This window comes from Ciconia boyciana, chromosome 3 (genome assembly GCF_034638445.1).
Source record: "Ciconia boyciana chromosome 3, ASM3463844v1, whole genome shotgun sequence".
NCBI classification, from domain to species: Eukaryota; Metazoa; Chordata; class Aves; order Ciconiiformes; family Ciconiidae; genus Ciconia; species Ciconia boyciana.
In genome coordinates, this window is record NC_132936.1 from 3,182,156 (window position 1) to 3,206,683 (window position 24,528).

A 24,528-nucleotide genomic window follows, 5' to 3' on the forward strand; every position below is an offset into this window, starting at 1 on the left:
AAGTTTTCATGTTTTAATGTTGTATTTAGAATATTTTAAAATATTTTACTAGTTGTCAGTTACAAATATTTAAGAACTATTTATTTTTTTTCCTGTAAGCTGACGAACTACTGTAATAACATCACTGTCTTACCTTGTTGCCTCTGGATAGTTTATTTCCTGATGGCCTTGTCCAGACTAGCAGACATCTTAGAGCCGGCATGTATATGAAATATTGTGTAAAAAGGCTTAAGTAAAAATGATGGTAAATTAAAACACCTTTAGGAAAAAATAAGGAAAACAAAGGATTGTGCTTTGAATCTCAGATATAAAACACTAGATATGCACTAGCTAATTCTCACTAATAACATCTGAATTTATTTTGGCTTTTAAGGTAAAACTGGCCACACAGAGGCTGTACGAGTAGTATATCAGCCAGAAAACATCAGCTTTGAGAAACTGCTCAAGGTCTTCTGGGAGAATCATGACCCGACACAAGGTAGAGTGATGAGTGAGCCAGTATTTAATTATCTTACTAATTACAGCTGGGATAATTAGTGTTTGAGCTGCATGGAAGAGATGAACCTTGAAATCACACTGGAGCTCAAGAATATGATTGCAGACATTTATTGACAGAGAAAGAGAGGGAGAGAGAGAAGGAGAGTACAGAAACTCACAATACCCCTCCTCCTTCACAGCTGTCTGTGCTGGGAAAATTCCCACAGAGAGGCACAGTAGACAATAGATTTTTTTTTTCAACTTTGATTATGACAATTTCTTCTGTAATGCTATCTTTTGTCTCTTAAATTAAAGCATATTTCTTCGCAACTTCAGAGCTGGTCATTTTATTTGTGCCAAGGACCTTTATCCTTCATAAAAATTTTTGGGTTTTATATTTTTCAATGGCAGTGAATATCTTTTATGATTAGAAAAAGGGAACAAAATAGGTAAGAGATGGTGTGTAGAGGCACCAGCAGAGCATTCTAGCTATTTGCCTTGTTCAAACCTTTTGATTTAATTTATCTTTCTTGGAAGAAGCTTCGTGATGACATTACACACATCTGTGCAAACATAAATGGGAAACTGTTGAGAAAACATTTTACATGTTTATATAGTTTCAATAAACATCATCCTTTCTACCATTTCGCAGAAATACTACACACAGTAACTCATTTCAATATTTTAACAGCTATCATAACTATGCCACTTGTTACTACATCTGGGAGCAAAAAAATGCAGATGATACCTTCAAAATGTGATACCCTCCTGGGAAACTGTAACTCTGAGAAGGATCCAGGGGCTATTGTGGATAAGTGTCTTCCAGTGAGCCCAGGGCACAATGCAAAGACAAAAATGGCTGTTGCATCTCCCAGCTCTATGAAAAGGGAAGCCTTAGTCAGGAGTACAAAGGCTATTTTCTGTATGCAGAGTCAGTAAAATCTCAGAACATTTTGTGCAGTTTCTGTGTTGACGTACCAGGAATTATACAGAGATATTGCTGGGGATTCAACGGAAGGACAGAAAAAGGATATAGAGCCTCGAAAACTCTCCTGGTGCTGTGAATAAACAACTTCAACTAGTTGGAGACACATAACCCTATGGTCAAGTCATCTTTACAAGTGCTTATGTGAGGAGCAGATACCTCATAGTGAGGTTGGCAACCCAACCACTAGTAAGCCATAACAAGTTCCAGTAGCTGGAAGCTGAAGTTTGAAAAGTTCCACCTTGGAATAAAATAGTTTCACAGCTCTCAGGGTAATTAAACATTGGAGTCTTTTTCCATCACCATCCTTCCGAGTCTTTAAGATGAGATAATTTATCATTTTAAAAGAGGCGCTTGATTCTAGTCATGAGAAGAAATTCTGTGTCTGTGCGTCAAGTGTGGTGGCCTCTACTGTTGATTTATGAGCCTCCCTTTTCAACTCCTTCCTTTATAGTTGTGTTCAGAGTAATTTGTCTGCACCATCCTTGAAATACTTGCAGCTCTGCATTAAGACAACGACCATCTTCAAATCATGCTTCGGGGCCTTTGTGGTTTGCTCATAGGGGTCAGGAAGGAGGTTTTCTCCCTGTCCTACCAGTGGTTGTTTTTAGGTCTTTTTTTGTTCTTTTTTCTTTGGATTGTCAGAGATTGGCCATCTCCAGTGGCTGGCTTCTTTGTAATGGGCTGGTTGTTTTGATATAGCAGAGAATCCTATTTCAGGATAACTGGTTCATGTGTCTTGCTCACGTGTTGGGATTCATCCTGATTGCCAGAGCTGGGAACTAACGGGAAGGACTATAGAATTCTTCACCTTCCAGAGCAGTGTGAGGAATGGATTTCTGCTGAAATAATCTGGGCAACTACCACCTAATCAGTCGTCTGCCATGTCTGTAGTCTTGGCTTCGACAGCGTGTGGTTGGGCTCTGCCTGTGGCACACATACAATAGGTCAGTCTCTAAAGGACTTCAGTGCTTTAGGCTTACTGAAGTTCACATGCTGGACACAATGGTATGTGGATGAAGTGTAGTAGTTGTGATAACAGGTCAGATCAGATGAATTTATGATTCCTTCTGGCTTTAAAACAAAGTAAAATGATGACATTATGTCTTTATATTCACCTTGCATTCTCACATAACTGAGGTTCAAAATAGTTCCAGCCTGTGCTTTCAGAAGAAGGTTAGATGCTGGCAGACGTATGATTCACTCTTTGATTTCTGGCAAGTGGGGAAACATCACCTAATTAGCCCGGGCACAGAGCCACGCTAATGTGGCTGTATTCCTTCTGGGATGTGAGCGAATATCTCTGCATGACACTGAGCTGTGTAGATACCCAACTCATTCACAACTGTCTCAGGCATCTGTGTGGCACTGCAGTGCTTGGTGTAAACATACCTAAGCCTTTATCTAGGTTTGGCTCAGTAGAATTTCCAAATGGTTCTTCTGTCATAATTTGCCAAAAGTGAGAGCATCATTTTATCCACAGAGAAGATGACAGTCTTCTCTGAAGACTATGCATACCTGAGACTTGGACAGGTTGCTTTACCTATGTATTTTTATGGTTGCTTAATGCTAATCTCTGTTCCAGAACTTTGCAAAGGCCTTCACATCTCTACCACCTCTCTTGACTTGAGGAAAACCTAAACCACAAGGTCCCAATTTCAAGTTTCTTTTTGTGAGACAGGAATGGTATGCTTATATAGCCTTTCAAGTTTGAGCAGTTAGCAGAAGATCTTTAAGGTGAAATTGTTTCTTTGCCTTGATTTGTATCTACTCCCTGCTTTTAGCTTGCTATGGGAAATGTGGTTTTATGTAAAGACACTGAAAGTGAGAGTTATCTCTCTGACCTATGATATTTTTCTCCTTTCCTGAGGTTCAGCTGTGTGCACACAGTAAGTCTTATTTAGCTAGCCTTATGGGAATGCAGGACTCAGTCTGTCAGAGAGAAGTTTTTTACTAAGCAGATAAATTAGGAAGATTTCTTATTCATGAAATTCAACACACTCTTTGGATGAATTCAGTGTCTCATATAGCCAGTGAATGCTGGACTTCTCAAGTATAGTACTCACTCAAAAGTATAAAAGCTTGGTCTGTGGCACTGTCTTCTCTTTTCTCCAGAAGCTGGGTTAACGCCATTTAATCCCTCCTGTCACCAGCAGAGATAATGGACTTGTCTAATTGTTCTAAAGTCATTAAACATCAAATATGAACATTCTGTTGCAGTTAAAGACCTTTCAAATATCAATCTAGATGGTGCCAAGTTGCTAAAGAGTACGGACTGGCAGTCCTATCATTCATTATTGTATGAGTGTATTAATATTCAGAAGTTCCTGCTTTCCAAACAGTTGGACCTCCTGCCTTCAAGATGAGACTGACATCTCACTGGGATTCGAATTTTCTCTGGGAGGCAGCCTGGCTCTTGTTTCATGAAGCTCTTGAGTCTGAGTATTATACAGAAGTCTGTTGAAAAGCAAGAACCTTTGATCAAGTCAAACAGTCTATGAGTTGAAAGAGATTCTCCCAGATGAGCATCTCCTAAGTGTGGGGCCCTGATAAAGTCCTCCTTGACTATTAATTTAGGCTCTATTTTATAATTCATTACATTTGGGATACTGAAAAAGCAACAAACAAACCCCCGACTTCTGCCAAGTGACATATGGTTGTCATCTCTGTTCAGCCTTTAATGCACAGATCAGCATTCCTTCTCTCCTAGGAATGATCTTATCTATAAGAGGATTGCTCTGTATAGCTCTAGAAGTGCTTGAGGTGGTTGCTTCTTTGTCACTGATACAGCAAAAGAGAATGAACGTGGCATGCTGAAAATATGGCAAAAGAATCTTATGGCTATTCACTTTGTACATAAAGTTATTTTTGTGAAGTTTATAGAGTTGTAGGGCAGATTCTGTATTGCCCCGTTTTTGCGCTATGAGGCCATCCTCAGAGCCTTCCAGATTTTTGAGACATAAGCCTGACTGTCTCCTTCGAATTGCACCCTGACGATGGTTCTGCTGGCACCTCCATGCTGTGTGTCTAGAGGGATGGGGACTTTGAGACCATCAGTTTGTCTGTGTTGTGCCTCAGCCTGCAGTTTCGCAATTGCTGTGAGGTAATCTTTGACTTAACTGTTAGGGACAAGGGCAATTTTCTTCTCTCTCCCTGACCTGTCTGCAGGATACAACCTCTTTCTTTGTGTTGACACTGGCAATCACAAAGTTCGCTGATCAAGCTGAAAATTAACCCTGCATGAATTGAACTGAAAAGTTTTTCAGCCAGGACTTAAATTGCCAGGAGCATGGCTGCTAGTGGGACCACCCTTCTGGCATTACCATTGTCTTACAGTGTGTGAGCCAACTGCGCTTATGTTCAGGGAAGATGTCATGTTTTATCTGATCAGAAAGTTTGGCCACTCTTTGGGGGGTGTCAGAAACTATTTCTCCAAACCTTTGGAAAAATCTATCTGATACCAGAGGACTCTGTTTGTCATGGTGCAAATGTGATTCCTGTAAAGCACATGACTGTTCATAATTATCCTGACCCTGTGTGTGTTTAAAGTCCTACACGTGTCAGAGATTTCAGCCCAGTCCAAGGCAACTTTAAAGAAAAGCTCCTTGTTGCTTTCAATGGCTGTACAGAAGACAAGTAGAAGACAAAACAAATATTATTTATTTCTCTTTAAAACATGTTTGGGGCAAATGAAAAATCCACTTGCCTCCTTTAGCTCTTTTCTGTCCTGAATATGATCCAAAACAGATGCTTGTTATGGTATTTCTGCTCCCCATGTTTGTCAAGAGTACCTAATCCTTCCCAGCCCACAAGAAATAACTTAAGTACAACTAGAGTGCTCTGGGCTGAGTCCTTGTTGTACACAATTCCATCCTTTTTCATTGCCGCTTCTGGCTTTCTGTTTGGATTTTTGAATTAGTGAAAGAGGCTGAGAGGAAGCTAGGACTCCATAGTTTTGGCCACCCTCTGACAATGGGGTGAAGGGCAAAGGCACCCATGGCCACCGCTGCCCAGGAGCTTCTAGAAATTTTCTTCTAGCCTTATGGATTCTTCGAGTGTGAATATACAAAGAACCAAAGTTACTGGTGAGTAATTTCATTCCTCCTTTCTGTCGTGAAGAAGTCCTTATCTTGCCTGTGTTTGTACAGGAAATGTAAGCAGAACTGATATTTTTCCAGCAGTTGAGGACCATCTGTACTACAACAAACTCATCACCTGCCAGATTCATTCAGAACATCTCTTGGTCCATATGTCTTGTGTATCCACGATAAAGAAGAGATGTATGAGACATTTCTCCTCCCTGTGACCTTCCAAAGAGTTTGGCATTTAGCCTTAGTGCTGATACATTAATTCTCCAGATTAATATCTGTTTTTCATTGTGCTGACCCATTTTAGTTGCAGAGGGTATATTTATTTCTCACCAGTTTTGAAGGACTGTACTTTTTTTAGACATTGCATAAGGAATCTATCATCTGCAAATAATTAAAATTAGACACTAGAAATGACATTGTATTGCTAATGAGCAGATGTGTCTGCTTATACCAGTGGAAAAACAGCTGTACACGTAAAAAATGCTACAGCGACCCTAAACCAGCATTATGTATTCTGCTACAGGCCTGTAACTTCATTTAGAGATTAAAGGGAAAAAAGTAATCTCTCCATGTAAAATATAACCATCTTTTATTTTTTCTTTACATTTCTGTAACTCTCTTCCCTTTATGATTTGAATGAAATTTGCAAGTCTCAGATTAAAGCACAGAGCACCTTTGTCTTGTATTTCAAATGTTATTAAAAGTCTTGATGGTTTCAGCATTATTACAAGGTGTAACAAAAAAACAGTAGAAATACAAAATCTATTGTCACCAGACATATTAAATATATTCAAAATAGAATTACCGACCCCTCAGGGAGCCATTCTTGGTCCAATACTGTTCAATATTTTCATTAATGACTTGGAGGATATAGTGGAGAGGATGCTAATTAAATCTGTGGTAAAGACATTGCTAGGAGGCTCTTGGAGGAAACGAATAAAACACAGCTCTGTGTTGATAAATTAAAAAAGCCATGGAAATCAATATGCTGAGACACAATAAAGATAAATGTATATTGGTTCATGCAGGACTGAATACTCAACAATAGAAATATGCACTGAGTTGTTTGATAGGAGACAGTGTCTTCTGTTGCCTCCAGGTTCTTCTAATTCCTGCTCTTGCCAATGAAATCTCAATGATGGGACTTAGTTGACTAATGACTAGCCATCCCACCAGCAACCAATTTAGTGGTCTCTTGCCCATAATCATCTCATAAATACCTGTGGTCTATACTTTTTGCAAAGTAGCAAAAAGAATCTTTGCCAGTGGTGCTAACCAATATTGCATTTTGAGAATGCAACTTCATTTCTTTCATGACCTGAAATGCCCAATGTTTTGTTGTTCCCGTTCTTTGTGCCTTCTCTAGAACTAAATACGCATTAAAAATAAATACTTATTATTAGGCTGTTTTGCATCCCCAGGAATTTTGGCTGTCATGACCTAATTTGCATATTAGACTCTTTTTATCCATATAAATTAGAATAGAATTTTTCTGACCTATATTTCCAGTTTAGGAGATGTTGTTTTTCCATATCACAGGGAAAAGCTGAGGTTTGACTCTGCATCTTTTTTAATGAAGGGGATTATTAGCCAGTGCAGTGGTTGCTGAGGTGGCTGAACAGTTTGTGTTATGAAGTGAGTGGTGCTGAATCAATTCTGGCTCAAGGGTAAAAGTCCTTCTGGGCTCTGATTCCTTCTTACCTTTCAACTACTTTTAGCTTATTTATTTTGTATATAACAACGGTGTGTTAACCAGTTCTCCAGAACTACTAAAAATTATCTTTTTGTATTGCTACAGTCAGTAATAGAATCATTCCCTGAAGATGAGAAAAGCCATGGCATCAGTCTTTTGTGCCATTGAAGATGACACTGTGACTCGTACACTGTGGGAAACGTGAACCCAGCACTAACCTGAAGAGATTCCTTTTGTTCATAATGCTTGTATCTGCTAAGAACAACTTTGGAAAATGCTTTTATTCTCTTACGGTCATCCTTGGGATCACTTCTGGGTTATTTTGTAATTATAGCATAGCTGTGTTTGTAATTGAGGAGAGGAAGAGGAAGGGATAAGGAAGGGAATCTTCATTTTAATTCAGGCGTGTTGATTTTTAACTTCTGAAGGAAAATCTGGACTTCTCAATGCTTAGGACTGTCTTCAGTAGCTTTCAAATATCCATGAAGTCTAAAGATCCATGGGTATGTGGTGTGAATAACAGCAGCTGGATGTGCATGTGTATTTATAGAATTAGAAAAGAGCACCCTCAGAAGGTCTTTTTCTGCAGACTTTTTTGATGGACTGTTCCTAATCTTTATGCAAGGAAAGCAATAGACAAAGTCAAAACAAAGTAATACCAAATATTCTTTTCTTCTTCAAATAACCCACTGGTGAATTTACTGTACTTGGGTCTAGAAATCTGAGGCACTGAAGCATGGCATCATTAATCATAGTTTATGGTGATTATTAGTAGGCTTTTAATCTTTGTTTTCATGTATAATTAGGTACAAGAGGTCAAAGCCGACTCTATTCTAAACAACAATATTTTCAGTGAATGACTGTTTTTCTCTCCCTGCAATTTTCTCTCGCATATTTATAAGAGCATACTTGTCTGTGTTTTGAGAGAGCAGTGTCCCATGAGTTTATCTGCTGATAAAAGCAAATGACAACACTGTTATTTTTATTATCACTAATTATTTTTATTACTATTGCAACAACACCTGGTGGATCATACTAGGTTTAGATTCATAGTCTTAACACATGCCTAAATTTAGGCAAGACATTAGTGAGCAACAGATAAATGAAGAGAAAGGAGAAGGCACATAAAGAGAACAATAGCAAATGTGTGTGATTCCATAGCTGAGCTCTATGTAGCACCTGATCTGAATTGCTCTATTTCTTAATTATATTTTATCACAAGATCAGTAGTTGTCCAGCTTTTTTAAAGCATCACAACACAGCTAGTCCATGAAGAAAAGAGGCAATGAGGGCCCATTTCAGATGCCTGAACAGAAATGTCTTTTGCCACGCCAGATCCTCTTGCGCGGTCTGCCTGTCTTCCAGTTGTGCTTTAGAAAATGTGGGGCTCCTTTATACCCTGTTTCATGTCCTCCAGTTTCTTCCAGACATCTCTGCTCTATGCAGTTATTTGGTTTTGAAAACTATCGAGATCTTCGGTCAGATTTGTCTGACCAGCATAGACATGTCAGGTGGGATAAAGACTGAGATAAAGCCCCCTAACTTTCGATGTTTCCACAGGCATGGAGTGTCTCAGCTCCCATGATTTTCAGTGGAGATCTAGTCAACACGGTTGACTCACCCCAAATTAGGCACCTATGTTTGGTCAGCTTTTGGTCACCTAAACTGGAAGCTTAGTTCCAGCTGCAGCAATAAATACTGTTAAAAGATTTCACTCCCATCCTAAGTTCCTCCAACCCTAAGACAGATTTTTAAGAGAAGGCACCTCTGAAAGGGCCTAATGTCTGTTTATGACAGAAAAAGTCTAAAAACTTGTCTAAAACTAATCATTTGACTTTTGATTAAAGTTAAGTAAAAAAAAGTCGCCTACAATAAGTTTAATGCCATTAAGGATAACTTATGTATATATTCACCATTCTATTTACCTGTTCTATGCACTACTGGTAAAGATGTATTTTCAATTAATAATTAGAAATGGATTAAAATTCCTGTCTGCCAGTGACATTTGATACTTAAGCTTTGTGACACTCATCAAAAACTAACCTGTGTTTTTTTGTGGGCTCAAGTAGATCATGCACTTCCTGCAGAGGTCAAAGAGCATTCAAAAATGCATTTAAGCAATGTTATATCTGAATGAATTAATAAATAATGAAGCATACAGGGAACTCTTCTTTCAAATCAAGTCTTCTTTCAAATCAAGTCTTCATTCAGCCTTTCTAGTTTTGTAAAATATTTGAACTATCTTGAGAAGCACTGTGATGCATTTTATAACTATTGAATAATAATGCTGATAAAAAGCAAAGAGAATTGGTCAGAGATAGAGCCTAGGCTGGTATACTACCACCCCTTCTTGAGGACAGCTTGTCATTTCCACTAATGGACAAAAGAGAGACATGATAACTCTTTATGGTCCAAATCTGATAATGTTGGAGGCCTGCATAAAGTCCCTGATATACCATATGGGAATGTCTCTGTGAACAACTAAGGGGAAAACAATAGTTATTGACCTGCATGAAATACTTGTGATATTGGTGCTTCTCCTTTACTGGAAAAAAAACCCTAGCATATCGACAAGCACCAGATAAAAGTTGGAAGCAGAGAAAAAGGTGGGCATTTTGCTGGATTGAACTTAAAACCTACCACTGCAGAGTTATGCATTCTGAAAGTTGCCCCTTTATTTTATATTGGATGTAAAGCAGGCTGCCAAAACTAGAGAGACCAATGCCCAGGAAATGGGTTTGGAGAATGCAGAGGGGCAGGAGAGATTTATTCCAGATGGGAGAAGAAGGAGGTGAAGAATCTCCTGAGAGTGCTTCTCTTGTCAGCTTCTAGTTCTTGGATGACTTTTCCCAGCAGATGCTAGGGTGGTCCTTACCAATTTAGTATGGTGTGATGATGGTATGTGAATTACAGAATCACAGAATGGTTTTGGTTGGGAGGGACCTTCAAAGATCATCTAGTCCAACCCTTCTGCCCTGGGCAGGGATGTCTTTCACTAGATCACATTGCTCAAAGCCCCGTCCAAACTGACCTTGAACATTTCCAGGGATGGGGCATCCACAACTTCTCTGGGCAACCTGGGCCAGTGTCTCACCACCCTCTTGTAAACAATTTCTTCCTTATGTCCAATCTAGACTAGACTAGACCAGAATAGAAAAGCAAAGGAAAGCAAAGCAAAGCAAAGAAAAAAGCAAAGCAAAGCAAAGCAAAGCAAAGAAAAGCAAAGAAATTCATTCAGTTGGAAGGGACCTACAACGATCATCTAGTCCAACTGCCTGACCGCTTCAGGGCTGACCAAAAGTTAAAGTATATTATTAAGGGCATTGTCCAATGTGGTCATATTATGATGGTTTTTGGCATTGCAATGCTGTTAAACCTTTTAGAGAGGGTGTCATTAGGGTCTACAGATAGTGATGGACTACTCTCTCTCTCTGTCACTGTACTAACTGCACTCCTCCCCAGTGAGTTGGGATGGGAAATTGCGTAAGAGATGAGGAAGCTGTAGAAGGCCTGGCAGGAAAATACATTTCATTACAGGGTAGCGCTGGGACTATTTCCTTTTAACCCAATCCCATGGGACCTCTTTTCTTGGCTGTTCCTCCCCTTGTCTCACAAACCCGGTTGCACACCTTCTGCATCTCAGTTCTTCTCTGGTATTTTGCTGGAAGAGAGGAAGAAGGCCTTCCTCCTCACATCTACACAGAAAGGCGGAGCAGGTATCACTGATACAGCTCTGGGGAGAAGGCAGAGGTGTCATGTAGCTGCGTGGCATAGGTCAGAGTCAAGCCTGGCCACACCGAGAGAGGGACATTACTGTCGTGGCAGGTTCCACAAAAATCAAAGCTTTACAAAGCTGCTCTTTTTCACTGTTATTTTGGTTTTGTTGTAGCAACATCTTGGACATTGATGGTGGGCACAGACAAGATTTCTTGTTGCAGCAAATTGGTGGCAGCAACTCATCCCATTCCCACAAAATGTCATTGGTAAAAGAGTGATGGATGTCATTGGTAAAAGAGTGTTCTCCTGTGTCTCCATCAGTGTTTCTGGTATGTTATGGCATTAATGAAGAATCTGTTCTCTGAAAGAGAACTTTCTACTTAAAGAGCTATTGTTATTTCATACAGTGAGTGTAGTATTGACCATCATCAACAAGCTTATTTACGCCAGCGCTGGAAATCTTAAGGAAGTAAGTATTTTGTAATGTCTTTGTCCTTGGACATGGTCAAAACTGGACTGGACAAGGCCCTGGACAACCTGCTCTAGCTGACGCTATTTTGAGCAGGGGTGTTGGACTAGAGACCTCCACAAGTCCCTCCCAACCTCAGCAACTGTGATTCTGTTTTAGCTTCAAAGCTACACCAGAAAACCGGTAATCTGGTGGTTTGAGGAAGGTTAAAGACTAGACATTTTTGCAGCTGACGTAAATTAGTATAAACATTGCTGTAGCCATGATGTTCTAAGTATATGTGCAAGTCAGAATTAATAGGGACAGCTAGTATTTGCTGTCTTGATCCCAAAGCAAACGGGGAAGACCAAAACTGTAGTTTCCTCCTTGACACTGGAAACCATGTCTATTGAAAGCTTTGTAAACCTTTTGGTCTATTGACAGTATAAAAGTTTTCTTTAATATGTACAAGCTCATTAATGTATTGTAACCTTCTGAAGAAACTCTTTTATATTTCATTTATCCTTCCTGCACCCCAGCACCTTGAAAATCATCAAGAACTCTCAATCCACAGCACTGTAACTAACTTCTTTTCTATTAACATTTTTCTCCTTTAATCATATGCTATAAAGAGTTTTACTTTCCCTTGGCAACTTTTAAGCTGTATAGATGTAATCATTACAGTGAATGATGACATCAAGCTAGGGTGACATGGTGCAATTGATTTTTACTAAATAATTATATGATGAGCTGGAAGAAGGAGTTTTATTAGTCTTAACTCAGCAAGGATTGATTGGGGAAAAGAAAATGACCAATCAGTATATCAGGCTTCTGCGGGTATAAGAAAATAAGTGACAGCTGCAGAAAAGTCTATAAATCACAGAAAAAATTATGATAAAAATAAGAGCTATGAACTGCCCTTTAAAATTTCACTGGGTGGCACAGAAGAGTCTAACAGACCTTAGTCATTTATCTCCATTATGCTTGGGATCCTCTGAGAATAGCCAGTTTGACGAATGATGCCATTATATTTTTTTATTATTTTTAAATGGAGAGAAGATAAGGAGTGTTGTATAAGTATTACTTTCAAGTCATTAGAGGGTTGAGCCTTCAAAAGAAATCCCTGATTTAGCTAATAAAATAAATAAAGTATATTTTGCTTTAGCCTTCTGTAGGTAATATATTAAAAAAATCACTGTTTTGAAACAAATCTGCTTGTTTGCAATTAATTCTCCATTTCTAAAGCAAAAAAAAAGGCAAGTATAGTACTGGGAAATATGTGTTTTTATTAATGCTGTGGATATTCCTATTTCATATTGACCTCAAGATATTCTGGAGTTGACAGGAAGGACAATGACCTACCTAAGATGCATCTCCACAGAAACTCAAACTGTAGCGTAACAGCATTGTAACTGCTTTAAAGGGGCAACTCTTTGCCCCGGCCAAGAAGACGCTGTAGTTTTGACAAGGTATAGAAACTATGAAGGCAAAAGCACTGACCAGCTGACTAGAATCAGGGATGGTTTCATATATTCTGATCATTGAAATCAAAGGAGAGGTAGTATTTACTACTTCGATGCTAAAGAATATGGGGGAGACCAAAACTAAGTCATTGCTACCCAGGTGCATCAGAAGATATCAAAGTGTTGGTGAGAGGGCTTTTTAGAGCCATTTCTTTGACTGTTTTCTACATTTTGGCAAATAATTGTTTTCCCAGTGGCAATGTGTTTGTATTGCATGGCAATCTCAACCTGGGAATCGTTCCTTTTGCAGGATCTGGGAGACCATCAGAGCTCCCTGTGCTTTCCATCTACCATCCTGTGGCCACACATTTCTGCTTCATATAAGTCAGAGCAAGCGCTCAGGTCTTGAGAGCATTTTTTGATTAATTGGGTTCAGGTCTCTGCTGGCACAGTGAGGAAATTTTATGTTCTCTAGAGTGGTCCAGGCTGAGAACCACTGAGGTGCCTTGGTCAGCCAAAGTGAAATTCCTAAATATGATCCATGCCCAAGATCTAAACACATTTAGAGCTCCAAATGCCCTCATCCTCACTGCTTCTCCAGAGACAAGAGCTTACAAGGACTGGCCAGTGCTCACATAGGCACTGTGCTTTGGACTTATATTCTTTGGCACCATGCAACCATATCTAAAACCACATGGTTTTGTATCTTGACAGAGAGGTGCAGATTCTATGCTTTTCTGTCAGTTATAAAATCAACCTCTCTATCTAAACATCTCTTTGATGAGAGATTTTAAGGCTGTTCTCAGCATGGTCTTTGTCTCAGGTATCAACAGCAAGTGCTAGCCTTTTGACTCCAGGTTATATTTATTCCTGTTACTGTTGGATGTGTTCCTGATCACTGGGTCAGGGAGACAGATATTTGCCTTTTTGCCAGTTACTGTCTGGCACCATTGACAATAGTAAAGCACAGCCAGGTGAAATGGGGTGATCTTGCAAACCCGGAGCTGGCCAAGGGGGTTCTGGTGTCAGAGTCCTGGAGGACCTGACATGGAGGTCAAGGACTTGCCTCTGCTCTGAACCTTCTTACGTGAGATACAAATCAGGTAAATCACCTAGGCTTTGGCTTCCTCCACATCATGGCAGGGACATTGGGTAGCCCTTGAAAGTCTGCCTGGTTGTCTCTAGTTATAGAGATTCTGGTCAACACTGGGAACAAGTCCTCTGGGTGTGCTTTGTGACAAGTGGACCAGGTCTGATGCTACATGTAAGATGACATTCTGCTTTCAGGCCTCCTTCAGTTTTTCCTCAAACTGCCTGTTGGAGGGAAATGAGCTTGAGATCACTCAGAGTGTATCTACTGGTCATTACAGCTGCAGAAAAGGCTTTTTTCTGTGTTATTTCATTCTTTCATTGCAAAGTTTCTGAAAGAGTTGGTGAAAGTCTTCCTTCCTGTCAGAGACCTCATTCCTCAGTGTTAATATATTTTGTTAACATCTTCAAGAAGCAACCTGGTTATCAACTCAGCCTAGAATGAAAAGGAGGTTCATGCCCTACTTACAGATTTCACCATATATTATATCCTTGAGGAAAAAAGCTATCTTCTGGATCTACCCTAAATTCTGTCCCTAAATTGGCAGGTTTTGCACAGAGAGTGACTTTAAGACATCTTGCAGAAGAACACTTGTACACAATCAGCATTCCTCGGCCTAGAAGACCCAGCTGCTCTGAAGATGTGCAGCTGATGTTCTGTAGGAATATTCCTTCTTCCAGTAGTGAAGATTTAGACAAACCTGATTCACTGGTTTGATTTGGAATTAAAGCAAAATCCTATGCATCTCTTAAAAATGGAGTTTTGCACAAGTGACAAAAGAAGTCTTATTCTAATAAAATTCTTTGTAGAGAATTTTTATGGGAAATCTGATCCTGAAATGTATCAATTAGTGATAACAAATATTGCTTTAATCCATCCAATCCATAATGTCAAGAGCTTTATTCATTTTTATGTGAAAATGTAATAAAGATAGTGGTCATTCAAAGTACTTGCAAATCTCAATGTTTTTATAATGTATGATTACAATTTGCAATAGATACTGGTTTTGAAGGGTGTTTAACAAATGTGTCTAAGTTAAATCCTATTTAATTACCTGGGACCTTGTAGGCAAGGTGACTGACTTGAAGCTTGTGGAGATTATTTCTGATTTTAGTTGTATTATTATAAACTTAAAACAAATTTCTTGACTTTCGTGGAACCATTCTGGTGCACCGAAGATCAAAGTTTGGCTCGTAGTCTCAGCAGAAAACTTTTTGGGAGTCTAATGTGCATCCAGCATAGCTAGAATCAGTGGCAGCAATGTTGACAATCCCTTGTAAGAATGGCTTTTGATTTAGCAGCATGTAATACCTTCCAATATTTATAGCATCTTTATTAAATTAAATATTTGTATTTTCTCATTCTTGTCTGAAACTTAACATATATAACTGTGGTGTTATGTTAACAGAGAGGGACAGAATGTCATGATAGAGAAAATAAGAAAGACATTTCAGAAAAGGAAGGAAAGTTAACTGCAGATGACATTGTGGAATTTTTAGATAGCCAAGCAGAGATCATTTTTTATTTAGTAGACTTCCTTTCAGACAAAGACGAGATTGTTAAGCGCAATCATCCTACCAAAGTTGTTTATTAAATTAAATTTTTTGCCTTGTTTGCTACTCATTGAATTAGTGAATCTCAACAAGTAAGACTTGCCAGAGGGTTTTAAAAAATCAGTGACGGACCCTTGAGAAGTAAGTTTGCACATGTGAAGTACATTGCAAATAACAACAGCAACAGTAACAATTGATTATGTCTATACACACAGAATTTATTTTATTTTTGTATCTTGTAGTCTTTGTGGCTTAGCTACATGTGTATTAGCTAGTTATTGCGGGAGATTTAGGTACAAATTGATTTAAGTAACAAGTAAAATTAAATGTTATTTTAGCTTAGGTAATCGATCACATTAAAGCTCCAGTTTGGGGTAACACTTACAATAGCTGTTCAGTCTTCTTCATAGCTAGTGGATGGTTTAACAGTGCAAGCCAACCCTTGAGCACCAGGGGAGGCTGTTACTATCGCACAGTCTGACCGCCTCCTTAGCTTTAACTCTGTAATTTCATCACTGACCTTGTACAGCTCTTTGAGCTTTGGTATATCTTTGGGGAAAATGTATATCCTTGATGTGAAGACCTCCGGAAAGGGATGTGGCCTTAGGTGCATTGTTTCAGTGAGAAATGTGCTTCACTATTTGAATGTTGCCTTATTTCCCATCTGGATTTTGTATACTTTGGCTTTCAGTTGCTCTACCTAGTTAAGCAACTTTGGCAAGACTAAAGAGCCTTATTTCTCAGGTTATTTCTCTATATACATATTTGTAAATCAGAGTCAGTTCTCCTCTTAACCTTCTCTTTAATGAATTAATTAAGCTGACCACTTCCCTATTACTGGGTAATGGTGGCAGGTGCATATATTAAATAATCTTGTTTATCTTCTTACTCAGAGCACTGTGCACATGAGCTCATGCTGAACTCATACTCTTGAAATGCATGCTAGAAACTGGCATACTATATTGTGATCCTCCATTTATAGAGATTTTTGTAATCTACTCCCTAGTCGGTTGTTAAGTAGTTTGTTAAGCAATAAATAGATTTGTAGAATGCTAATGCTTAAGCTCAAACATCAATCAGCATTAACATATCCTGGCAAAACTAATGCTTTACTGGCCTGTATTCATTTTATGCGTAACTATTCAGTAGCACTGGTTTACAAGAGCTCCCTACCACCCTAAAATAACTCACAAAGAAATGAGCAAAATATTCTCTGCCTAGCAGACCACACTATTAAGTATTGATGAAGAAAGTAGTTGTTGTTCTTATGTGTAATAATGTAACATTTTAGCAGTTAAAAAGTAACCCAAATCATCAGAAAACTCCGTAACATTTTTTGGAATCACATTCACTCCTGTATACTGTTGGTCACTGAATGGACTTTTTGTCCAAATGCATCTTTGAAAACATTTCTGCATCTTCCAGTTCATAAATATTTCAGCCAGATTTCATTTGTTTATTGTGCTATCCTTTAAACCATTTTTCTGTTCCCTTGGAAAGTACAAGAGGGTTAAAAGTTATCATGGTTTAATGAGTAGTACTATGTTGATGGCATCTTTTCCCCCACTATCACAGGCTCTTTCTCTACCCTCTGCCCTTTGCTAGGGGGGTATCAGGACCTACAGTTTTTCTCTGTTTCATCTCCATAGTCCTGAGGGTTGATGGCAGTCTTCAAAGGGGCTCCTGTAGCCTAGTGGCCATCAAAAGACAAATCTTGACGATTTCCAGTTTGTCTTGGGTTGCAGTCACTCCAGCTTTTTCACTCATCCAAGTTCACATAAAACACCAGACAAACTCAAAATTAATACATTTTATTACAGCAAAGCAAAAAGTTCTGTTCTGTTGGGAGCAAGGTTACAAAAGACAAAAACTGCAATTGCAGTTGCTAAGCTGCACCTCCAGATCATTCTTAACGCTAAAGCTCCTCTCTAAGGCTGCTGTTTGACTTTATGGAATGATCCACAGCAAAGCTGGCTTGCGGTACCGCTGCCTGAGGGAATGGGAATGGATAGCGATGAGAGGCAGCAATGCCTTTGGCCAGCGTGGCTGCCTAGGACTGCATAATGCCAAACCATATGTGAGCTAGTCACCTACGGGGATAATAAACTTCCCTCTGCTTTGGCCCATTATTTTATAGTTTCATAGATAGAATCCATCTCGTATTTTGGAAATTTGTACATGAACAACTTCATACAACTAGTCTTTTGAAGGGATTATGTATATCAGCAGTAAAGGGGCTAATCCTTGTATGAAAATTACTCATGATATAATTTCAAGGAGTTACTGAGTACGTATAATTAGGAGTATATAACATTAGATCCTAATGTTAGATATAAACAGTATTATATACTTTTGCCATTCATATTATCCACATGTAGGTTGCAAATAGAATTTAGTAGAGAATATGTATATATCTTTGTTTTCTACTTCTCCCAAACTGAAAAAAATTGTGAAAGGGTTGCTGTTCCTAAGCATTACTCACTCTATAACAGTACTAACGCAGCCAGACTTTCTCCAAACCTTCTCCTTAGCATAATTCTCTATCGGAGTCCTCTTTGGAGCTCAGATTTGAGAGCTTTGTAAGAGTCATTCCTTCTCTCCATAACTAGTGGTGATGATGGTAGGAACAGATAACTTCAGAGTTAATTCAGCAATACATGCATACTAGTCTTTTAGCAAGATCATTGCTTTGTGAATAGAGAAGAATAGCCAGTTATCTCCAAGGGTATTTTGAACCTTTCTCCCATTAAGATGTACTCCTCCAGCACAAGAAAATTTTTAAGCACTTGGTAAAATAAACTTTTTTTTGTAGCCATTTGCATGGTTCAAAATAAATATTTTAAGAGTACCTTGATTACAGTAACTGCAGCTTGATTATTTAAGGTTTTACATCTGTATTTGACTACTGTGTGATGTACCAAAATGTAAAATGCTCACATTTCATTTGCATGTCATTTAAAAGGAGATATCAGAGTTGAATCTCCTCAGGACTATTTAACCAAAGAAAGACTTGGCCTTCCTAAAAATACCTACTGAGTATGCACGTAAGAGACCATGCTAATCTACGTGTAGGGGATGTCCTAAATTTAGGTCTGTTGGATTTATGCCTGCAGCCCAGTCAGGTAGGGAGGATGATCCTCATGGTGTGCTGTGTTTTCTCTCTCCCCAGGAATGCGACAAGGTAATGACTTTGGCACACAGTATCGCTCGGCCATCTACACGTTTTCTCAGGAACAGATGGAAGCTGCCTTGAGATCTAAGGAAGAATATCAAAAGGTAACATTGGGCAGGGCGTGGAATTGCTTCACGTATGATCGAAGGTCAAGGATGTCACCAATTAGCAAAAAATCACTTCTTGTGCTGCGCATTGTCCCCGTGTTGCTACTGGAGCTCCTCATTCCAGTACTGAACTTGCATCATATTTGCTATAAATTCCAACTTTTGTGAAGTGTTTTTTTTGTACGTGAGTCATTTTATAACTGTGCAGAAAGAAAAATAGTTACTTGTGCAGAGATAGTTTTAATCTCTTCTGGAGTATTTTTTACGTGGGTGCACCAGAGTAAAAATCTGTGATCTTAAAGCTATTCAAGTGCATCTGAACTCCATACTCTGAAGGTTGTAGCCAAAATCTCTGGCTTAGGAGTTCTTGAGTGCTGGGGGAAAGTCCTGATCAATATTTGAGCTTGGTAACTCAGGATGACCCACCTGCTGCTTATAAGATGCTTCTATCAAGCCATTCCATAAATGTCTTTGATTAAATGTGACAGCCCGGGACTTAGTAAGACTATTTGTTTTGACACTAGGATTTGTGTGAGAGAAGATCGACCATTTCCCTTTCTATACACAGTCCTATTTTTCAGTGAAGATGGATTGTCTCTTCCCTGCCACATAAGCTATTATTTAACTAACGGCAGAGGGATTAGCGTCCTAGAGCGTTGCTGCATTGTAATTGCTGTCTGATCTGCCTAGTGGTCTTGACAATGCAAGATCCAGATTCTACAGCAGAGATATATAAATTCTTATAACTTATATGAAACAAAATACTAACCTAGGACATCAGGGCAATAGACCGAGTAACTATGAAGTAGTGCTAAAAGAATATCAGCTTTCATGCATTTACTTGTACTATAACTTCACTCGAGTTATGTTGAAGAGCCAGAGTTTGTGGTGAATATCTAATGTTAAAGGTAAAGAACTGTGTTTTGAAGAGTGAGGGCGTATCAGTCAGAAGCATGTACCAGCGTACGAGAAGGAGGTGCACGTGCTGAAGTCTTGTGTGGCAGTTTGGTTTCACAGATGTGTGTATGACATTGGTGGGCTGAGCCATGTGTGTACCTGTAGGGCTGGTTTGTCCATGCAGTTGGCGTTATTTTGCATGCAAAGAGATGCTCTGAACTGCAAGCAACTAATTTGCAAGTCGTTCTTAGCAGTGTGATAACTGTGCATGTAAATTAAGTGTTCAATGACATATATATTTTCTCAGGAGTAGCTGAACACATGGGGATAAGTCAGTCTTGCAGGTGTTTATCTTTGTTAACAGAGTGGTTTCTGAAGGTTCGGTATTCATATTTGTCATGCAGAACTTCTTTCTACTCACTGTTTACCTTAGATCCATTGCTTTTCCAAATTGTTTTTGATCCTTTTTGTTAACATCTGCTGACCAATATCACACTGTAAATCTTACAGCTTTCAGTTTGCTTTCCCAACTCTATTCTTGGCTGTTATTTGTCATTAAATTAATACTGACTTGAAAACAAAATTACAATGTAGAAGATTGCAACATGATATTACAGAAATTTCCATCATCAAATAGATTTTCTTAATGGCACAATTTAAAATTTACCTACTTTGAAGTCTATCACCATTTGAAAAGTGTGTATAATTAGTACATTTATATAATTAGGCAGAACTCTGCAAGTGATCACATGTAGAGTTTGTTTTTGCACTGAAGTAAGGGGAAGGAAGGGACTGTGTTGCCAACTAAGGAAACACAGCAAATATGTACTGAAATTCCTAGAGGATATGTGGTTTCTGCATATTATCAACAACAATATCTACAATATTATCTACTGTGGCATTGCAGCAGCAGTAGAATGGTTGTATTGGAAGCATACTGAGCAAACAATATGTTCAGGAATCCCTTTTCATATTAAATATTTTACATTATTTTAATGTAAATGTAATACAACCACTTTCCTTATTATTGCAGTAATTTCAAATAAATACCAAGCTCTTCTGGCAGTGACACACGCATATCTGTGCACCTGATAATGACAGATAAAAACGTGTGGAGATTTTCCATGATAAGCAGTGGTGCATACCCCAAACAGGGAAAGAACTAACAAATATTAAAAGTACAATAACTGCAACATGTATGAGTGACTCTACAGGGTTTTGACATAGCAAATGAATAAAAGCAAAGGTAGTTTATTTGCTTGTTGACTGAATAATTGAACATGTGCTCTTAGATGTCTTTTTGAGCTGAGGACCTGGAGGAGAGTTAAGAATGTCCTCCAAACAGAAAATTATGTGTTTGCTAGATGGTTGGTTTTTTTTTTCATAAAGCCAGATATGATTGTTAACTTAAAGGAAACATTTTTGTTCACTGAGGATAAAAACCATCCAGCCCCGAGGTTTATATCATGAATTCCTGCCTCCATGACAGGCTAGCCTGAAGCACTAGCTCCTCTCTAGAAGCCAGATAGCCATGTGCAGCTCTGTCTACATTTAGCAAGCAGTATGGGCTGAGAGGAGCGGACCTGCGGAACAAAACAGTTTGTATTGAGGACCCAGAACACACTATGTGCATTTCAAGAGGGTTTGCTTTTCAGTACCTGTGGTTTGGTCCTCTGAACCATGTGCCACTAGCAGATGGAAGTCAGTGGTGCATTTCTGGTTTAGCTCCATCAAAAGGAATTGGGTTCATTCATCCCAAGACCACTCTGTGAAGTGAACCAAAGCATGATAAGTGACAATGATCAGGAGATTTATTACGAAAGCACACTTCTGTTCCAACCTGAAACGCTAATGTAGCTTACACCTTTAGGGTAGTGCTATGCTTGAGTGGAGAAATACTGTAGTTAAGTGCACCACGTCCCTAACTCCTACCAGCTTACGAGTGAGAATCAAAATGCGCATTGAGCCCAAGTATCCTGCAGGGTTACATCTATTTTAAGTTGTGAAACTTGTTGCTGATTCATGCAGCTGTTTTAACAGCTGAGAAATGGCAATACAGCAATGAATATGCATTGAGCCATGCGTCTTTAGCTGTTGATGAAGCTGAATGCATACAGTCAGAGTCGGCTAGTGGTAATATATATTATAATACAATAGTGCTGCTGGTAAGTTGTAACACAATGTAAGTGTAATCAGAAAAACATAAAATGAGGGCCAGGGCTTGGTGAAAGTACTGCGAATGAGCTGTTCCATCAGTTTTGCCTGAAGCTGAAGTTTTTTAATACAGTTGAACCTGAGGTTACTCAATTTTCAAGGCAGTTGCTAGGCTGGATTTGGTTTTCAAATGAATTATCTAGGCAATAATCCAAATAGTGAAATCAGGGTAGGAAGACATTTGTATTTATTTTTACTGAATCGGAGGCCTGCATTTGTTTTGTCAAGCGCTAACACTGGGTTTTCAGGCTCCAAGAATATACTGAGTCCCTCCCCTCCATGTTTGGCTTATATTAAGGTAGCATCCCAAAAATGACAACATCTCTGCATCCTCATGTAGGACAGCACTGACAATGAACGCTGTGCACAGAGAGCAAAATGCAGGTCTATTACTTTGTTAAAAAAGCAAATATTTGGCAGGAGAAGATCCTTCCACAAAGCAACTAAAGGGCCTCTCTATGACTAAATATGAACGAATTGAGTCTCGAGCTTTTGACAGAGGTGGTGGGTGACAAGCAAGTAATAAGCTCCTGATTTGTTATAGCCAAGAGAAGTTGGTGGGGAGAGTTGCTATCATTTGCTTTTATAGTTGTAATCTGGAGAGAGTTATAAGGGCTCAAAGAGACAGAAGTATAGAAATGTTGAGATTTTGTGAAGACATGAAAAATGTGGTCTTTAGTAAAGTCCAGAGAACTGGAATGAAGTTTTTTTTTACTGAACATATAGGAAATGTAGAGGAAGTACAGAAGTAACTTTTTTTTTTTTCTTAGAAATGGGTGGAGCTTCACTAGGAGTAATGTAATACATTGTTTTTATGATTTGGACTGTAAGGGTGTAATCTTGGAAAGTTTCTCTGCAGGAGTAGGTTGTGATGCTGATTGATAGAAATCCTCTCTGAAATCGAAACCAGCTGGTCAACAGATTGAGAAAACAAATCAAATAAAACAATGTCTGCACCAAAGCCAGAGTTACAAAGAAAAAAAAAGAAAGAAGCAATGCTAATTGTTTGCTTTGGGGTCTGCAAATATGTTTAAGAAGTTCAAAAAGAGGTGAACTTCTTAAGTTCACTTCTTAAGTGAACTTCTTAAGTGAACTTCTTAAGAGGTGAAGAGATTAAATTTAAAAATTAAAATTTAGTATAAATATAAAAAATCCAGGCAGTTGAAAATAACCCAGTGCCCAATCTATTAGTCTGGAGAAATATCTCTTCCAGTCGCTTCGCAGAAATGTCGGGACCTATAAAACCGTAGGTGGGTAGACTTTCTGGAGATCTTGAAGGGAACAGTATATGATGCTCAGAGGAGAGACTGGATCACACTGCAGCCATAGCAAATATGTTTCTGTGAAGGTCTGAAGAAGATGCTCAGTTAAATGACTGAAACTATCCTTGACTTCGTCAAATAGTCATTTTTCGTTGCATTTTGTCAAACAGCATTTTCTGTTAATTTAACCAAAAACTTGGCCTGAAGAACATGAATTTGACCAAACATCTAAAATTTCTTTTTGAATCAAGCAGCCAAAGGATTGCTAAGCTGGACTAAATTCCCACTCCACAAGAGCTAATATATTTGTACAGTGGGTTAGTTTTACCCATATGCTTTATTGCATATGTACTTACAGGCAGCTGAGAAGGGAATCCTTCAACTGGTAACTTCAAATGTACTGTTTGGTTTCACAGATGTAGGTGTTGGAGCATCTGAACCTGAAGCACCCTTGATTTTTCTCTGTTCGTGCTTCTGGTTTTTTTGTTCTGCATGAGTTTTACAGTCATGGGAGGTTTTTTTTTGGGGGGTGGGTTTTTTGTTTTGTTATTTTTTTAACTTTTAAAGCCCCAAACAGTTACATGATAAATCATGGATGACCATGGGAAGAATAAGGATGAATATTATTTTACACAGTTGTGGATTTACAATGCTATCATTCATTTGCAATGGGCAAATTTCAGTGTGGCTACAGTTACATGATAGCACTCCTGCTCCTGAAATTGCTCACAGGAGGTCTGGGAACACATTGAATTAACCCTGAGATTGGCTTCGGTAGTTTTCATGAAGTTCCTCTGTGGTGGGATAGTCAGATACCATGTCTTTGCCGAGAGCTGAAAACCAGCTGCTGGCCAGTGGTTGAAGCTCTCTTATTTCCTCGTCAAGTAGAAGCGCTTGCACCAGCAGTACTACACTCCACTGGAAGGACTCCATCCCTGGAGGTATTTAAAAGACGTTTGGATGAGGTGCTTAGGGACATGGTGTAGTGGTGGGCTTGGTAGCGTTAGGTTTACGGTTGGACTCAGTGATCTTAAAGGTCTTTTCCAACCTATACGATTCTGTGATTCTGTGATTCTGTGACTCAACTAACCACTGACCTGGGAGTTCACATTTACGCAAAAATGGAGTGTGTGCTCAGCCATGGGACACGTTCCCAGGGCCTGATTCAGTTGTGCACACCTCGTGCTGTTGGGGAAGCCCTAGTGTATCTCAGCCGACCTACAGCTGCCACTCTACAACACACAAATATCCCTATGGGGCTGTATCATATCTGCCAGTCCTGTGTAGATATCTGAAATACCCTGGGCACCTCAAATAGCACTAAATGCCTATATTTAGGTAGCTGCTTTTAGGCACACC

At 39.0% G+C, this 24,528-nt stretch overlaps 1 protein-coding gene across 1 annotated transcript in view; it reads left to right on the top strand.

The window, feature by feature from the left end:
- The window catches only part of MSRA (methionine sulfoxide reductase A), a 290,363-nt gene that overhangs the window by 176,750 nt on the left and 89,085 nt on the right, over window positions 1-24,528 (top strand). The window contains exons 4-5 of the mRNA XM_072857751.1: window positions 374-478; window positions 18,687-18,793. Of these exons, the coding sequence (XP_072713852.1) occupies window positions 374-478; window positions 18,687-18,793 (212 nt within the window). The remainder of the gene's footprint in view (window positions 1-373; window positions 479-18,686; window positions 18,794-24,528) is intronic.